Source organism: Leptonychotes weddellii, chromosome 5 (assembly GCF_054177405.1).
Source record: "Leptonychotes weddellii isolate Sample4059 chromosome 5, ASM5417740v2, whole genome shotgun sequence".
NCBI lineage: Eukaryota > Metazoa > Chordata > Mammalia > Carnivora > Phocidae > Leptonychotes > Leptonychotes weddellii.
This window is the reverse complement of record NC_138373.1, coordinates 46,851,928-46,856,963: the sequence shown is the minus strand read 5'-3', so window position 1 is coordinate 46,856,963 and position 5,036 is coordinate 46,851,928. Positions and strand designations below refer to the sequence as shown.

Genomic DNA, 5,036 nt, shown 5'->3' with positions numbered 1-5,036 from the left:
AAAAAAACAAAACAGGTCTATCCATACAATGGAATATTATTCAACCACAAAAAGGAATGAAGTACTGATGCACACAACGTGAATGAATCTCGAAAACATCATGCTAAGTGAAAACCAGACACAATTTCCATTATATGAAATGTCCAGAGGCAAATCCATACAGGCAAATAGCAGAGTAGTCCTTACCAGGGGCTCAGAGGAGAGGGTAATGGGGGGTGACTGCTAGTGAGTATGGGGTTTTTTGGGGTGGGGGGAGTCTGAAATTACGTAGTCATTGATGGTTGCACACCTCAGTATTAAAACTACTGAACTGTACACTTTAAAAGGGTGAAGTGTATGGTATGTGCATTATAGTTCAAGTTATCATGATTATTATGTTTTAAAAAGCTCTAAGAAAATACATGTTGGAGTTCAGAGACTAAAATAAGGTTTTCAGTGCATTTCATCATAGTGTTTGATCTCTGGCACTGCTCAGAATTGAGGGCAACTAAAATTCCATCTTCCTTATACCTCCTAGTCAGCTGGTAATAAAAGATCACCTTCCTGAGAGGTTAAATCATTCCCTTGTACTCAGTTTTTCAAACTGGAAGTTACTAACCACACACTAGATTTTCTTACTTTGGTGCTTCCTGTTATGTAGGAAACTGTTCCAAATTGATTGTTACTGCTAAGCTATCTACAATCTATTCCCATTAGATCCCGTCCTCAGCAGAAACCATCCCAAAAGAACAGAAACCAACCAAATTAACAGTCTGTGTACACGGCTGTCCATTCTTCTTCTTTGCTTTACAGGTTCCCAGGTCAAGAGCTTCACCCATGATTAAAATCTTCTGAGGATGATCAATAGACAAACGTACCTGCAGAGAAGACACAGTGTGGGAGTTAAAAGCTGACAAAGGTGTGGCCTTTCATCAGCAAGAATGAGTAAGAGTTTGGTTGGTGGGAGTTAGCAAGGCTTTAGCAGTCTACAGGAATTAGAAGCCAGGACCCTACGAAACAGCTTTAGGAATGGGAGGCATAGAAGACATGTTCAACTCTCCACCCAGTATCCATTGTCTCCTGCGTCTCTGCTATAGAATCTGAGTTTCATTCGGGCTGGCCAACACTCAGCCTCAGGTGACGAATCCTGTTCATTTTTCCAGCATCCCTTAAAGCTAGCAATGGTCATGGGACTGTGTTCTGGCCAAGGAAACTGACACAGGAGTTCCCAACAAAAGCAGACAGGGTGGGGCTGGCTCACTCCTGCCTTGAATGGTGATGTGAGGGCAAGAGCTTCAAAGCCATCCAGTGACGAAGAGGAGAAGGCTGAGAGGCTCACAGACACTGGCCCTGACATCACTACACTGCCTATGTTGGGATTATTTATTATGTAAGAAAAACAAACCCCAATGTTTACCATTAAAACAAACTGTAGTGTGGGGCACCTGCGTGGTGCAGTCGGTTAAGCACCCGACTCTTGGTTTCAGCTCAGGTTGTGATCTCAGGGTCATGAGCTTGAGCCCCACATCCATCTCCAGTTAAGATTCTCTCTCCCTCTCCCTCTGCCCCTCCTGCTAGTGCCCTCTCTCTCTCTCTCTCTCTTTAAAATAAATAAATAAATCTTAAAACAAAACAAAACAAAAAACAACCTGTAGAGAAGTTTTTCTGTTACTTGTAGCCAAACACATTTGAACCAACTGATGAAGATTTGCTGCCATTCTCTGGTGAAAGAAGAAAAGAAATAACTTTGCCTCTCACAGATCTCAGTCTGCAACAGCAGGGAAAACTCTACTGCTGCTTGAGAAGATGAAATCACTCTGATTCTAAGTTGCAGCTATCGCTGTACAACTAACAGAGCAAAGTCCCGTCAACCAGAAAATCCTGCCTGCTTGATGCCGCCAATGGAGACCGATGAAAGAGATTTAAGGAAACCTGAGCAGAATAGTTCAAAACACTCCAGGAAACTTGGAACTAATGTGGAAAGATTTAATGAAAGAAGTTGTTATGAAACATTTAAGAGTAGGTGGAAATTCAGAATATTGGTGGGTGAGGAACAAACAAAAAATCAGATTAGTGGAGATACATAAAAACATGATTCAGTATCTGGAGGTAGACCAGTTTTTGATAGAACTTGGCCAAGCTGTGAAGACAAGAAAGGAAGGAAAGGAGGAAGGGAGGGAGGAGGAAAGAAAGAAAGACAGAAGGAAAGAAGGAAAGAAAGAAGGAAAGGACAGAAAGACAGATGGATGGAAGGAAGGAAGGAAAGAAAGGAAGACGGAAAAGAAGGAAAGAAAGAAACCAACCAACCAACCATGGAAACAGATTCTTACCTCCTCTGAACCATCCTTGGGCTTCATGGGGTTAGCGTTGAGCAGCCCTATGACAGTACCCTGTTCAGTCTTCCAGAGTTCTTTGTGAACTTCTCCAAACAAGAACAATGACACATACCGTGTCAGGTCACGGAGATCATTCAGTTGCCAGATACTAAATGTTTTCCCCTGGAACAAATATTTATTCTTATTTTTAATAAATTTTGCACAATGGGCTATACTATCTCCATTTATGGTTCAAGTGCTCTACTGCGGAAACATATATAAACCACCTTGACTATATAATTTTGAGAATGTGGTCTGCTCATTATAAATTAATTCTCTCTCTAGGCTTTAGTATTTATTACCTTTCTCATTTTAGAAATGAAGGTGAAGTAAGGCAAACCAGTAGCAAAAACGTTAGTGAAGTCTCTAATTCTCAGGTCTAATAGTCAATGGGATAGCATGGCCTTTGTAACTACACACACACACACACAGAATATTAAAAGGATCAGTGGAAGTTGTGGCACTACCATTTAATAATTTACTGATATAAATTTAGTGGATCTATTATTTATCACTAATTAATTATATTATTAATATTAATAAAAAGCTGTCAGCTCTGTGCTAGTCAATCTTTGCCTAGCTTAGAAGAAAAACAAAAGCATCATTTAAAGACAACAGGTTATGTTTAACTGTAAAATTTCAGAAGTATTATATATCTGAAAAAATGCAACTCAAAATGTTAACCATTTATATAAAAACTTCCACTTTCACAGTTTCTTTTTTTCTTTAAACAAAATAATTTGAATATTGAATCAAGCTATTTCACACAGGCATCCCAGGACAGGTGTGGTTATAGGTTATGGTGAATTACTGACTGGATTCAAGTGTTATAACTACACTTCCATGCATTTGTACAAAGCCTTTTTTGGAAGGGTTCAGATAAAATTTCACACATATTATTTCAACGTCATTATAGCCCCTTGTGACACAGTTAAGAACTTAATCAAATGAACCAGACATGTTCATGTTCACCTTGACTGTAGAGGGCTACATCAGGACCCAGAGAACAATCTCAGGTTGACCAAGACCTCAATTAGAGAAAGAAATCAGGATTGAGCATGCTTAAGCATAGTATTTACTGGGAGAGAATTCTGATATAACCAAAAGCCAATTTCTTCCCTTTACAAAGAAGGAAATGGAAGTCCTTAAAGATTAAAGGTCAACCTAAGCTCACATAGCTAAGGAGAATGAGGCTCAGGACCCAGGTTTTCTGACTTGCCAGGCCACCAAGTCATCTTCCTGTTACCTCGGTCAAGTGCGATTTTAAAACCTATTACATCTTTTGTAAGATCCACTGTGCTGGACAGCTCTGCAATTTCAGAATTTCTGAGATTGACGACCTCTTCCTTCTAGGCAAGCTCTCCCGAGGATCTGGGAACTCGGCCTCTCCCACACAGTCGGGATGGTAGTGTCACAGGGACCACCACATGTACCCCCAAAACAATGACAAGTGAAATGCAGCAGGAATAATACAGTGAAAAGCCCAAGGACTCTATACAACCAGGTCTTCTGTAAGTAGGGCATTCTTTACAAATTTAACCTTCAGATAGCAATCCAATGATGGCGAGGCAATCTGCGAATTTACTAGCAGCTTTCTCAAAATAAAATACTGATGGGCTTAAGGTAGAGAAATCAAGAACACGAGCACCCACAGTCAGCTTGTGATGGAGCAGCTAAGAAATCAGTAAGATAGCTTACACTATTACAACTCTGTGGAGTGATTTTCTTCAATATAACCCCAAAAGTCACCCAGTCTACTTCTTCTAGCTTCTCACTTGCCATCTTTTCCTTGAGCTGAGACAGTCTGATCAGTTTTCGGCCGACCATTTTCTTGTTCATCTCTGTGGAGGACACTCGAGGCCGCCTGAGTCAAGAAACCAGCAATGATTAGATTATTATTCTAATCTCTTATTATTCTAATAAGAGATTACCTGGCACTGTAGCAGGTTGGTTAGAAGAGACGTTTTGGGCAGAAATCTCTGAAGTACCTGTTCTCAGGGAGGTTTGGTTATGTAGTATGGACAAGGCAAAGATTTTTATGGCAGATAAATAAAAATAAGATAATTTTTAAAGCTAGTTTATGATTCCTCGGATAGAGAACTGGAGCTTATACAGAAAACAAGGAAGACTGCACACTCTTTAAGTTCTTATAAATTATAATGTATGTTACAATTGTCTTTTAAAAGTAATCTCTTTTGACTTTAATACAAAATCATGAATTGATACTAAAAATAAGAGTTAAATTTCATCAGTTCTGCAAGAATTTCACAGGGTCTCTAATTTCTAACTGGATTTTTTAAACCCAACATTTTCATATAACAATAGAGGCATGGAATCTAGCTTCAGTTAATATATTCTTACTCCTCATGACTGGCCAAACACTTGTGGATTTGTAAAAGTTGTTTTTCTCTAGGAGAATATTAATACCTATTCTGTACTTGATCATATTATATATTCAAGGACAAAAGAAAACAAACAAAAAAAAAACCATGCCTTTTGACTATTTCAAAAGTCTTTAGGAATAGAAAGTCATAGAGCTAACTCTGAAGCAATTAAGAATATTCAGGAGAGGGCGCCTGGGTGGCTTAGTCGTTAAGCGTCTGCCTTCGGCTCAGGTCATGATCCCAGGGTCCTGGGATCGAGTCCCACATCGGGCTCCCTGCTCGGCGGGAAGCCTGCTTC

The 5,036-nt window shown here is 39.6% G+C and overlaps 1 protein-coding gene across 2 annotated transcripts in view; it reads right to left on the bottom strand.

Moving 5' to 3' along the window:
* MCM10 (minichromosome maintenance 10 replication initiation factor) overlaps positions 1-5,036 on the bottom strand; it is a 22,991-nt gene that overhangs the window by 7,613 nt on the left and 10,342 nt on the right. For both annotated transcript variants that reach the window (XM_081820594.1, XM_081820595.1), the window contains exons 7-9: positions 4,053-4,218; positions 2,310-2,477; positions 741-857 (exon numbers count right to left, since the gene is read on the bottom strand). In XM_081820594.1, coding sequence (XP_081676720.1) covers positions 741-857; positions 2,310-2,477; positions 4,053-4,218 — 451 coding nt within the window. The remainder of the gene's footprint in view (positions 1-740; positions 858-2,309; positions 2,478-4,052; positions 4,219-5,036) is intronic.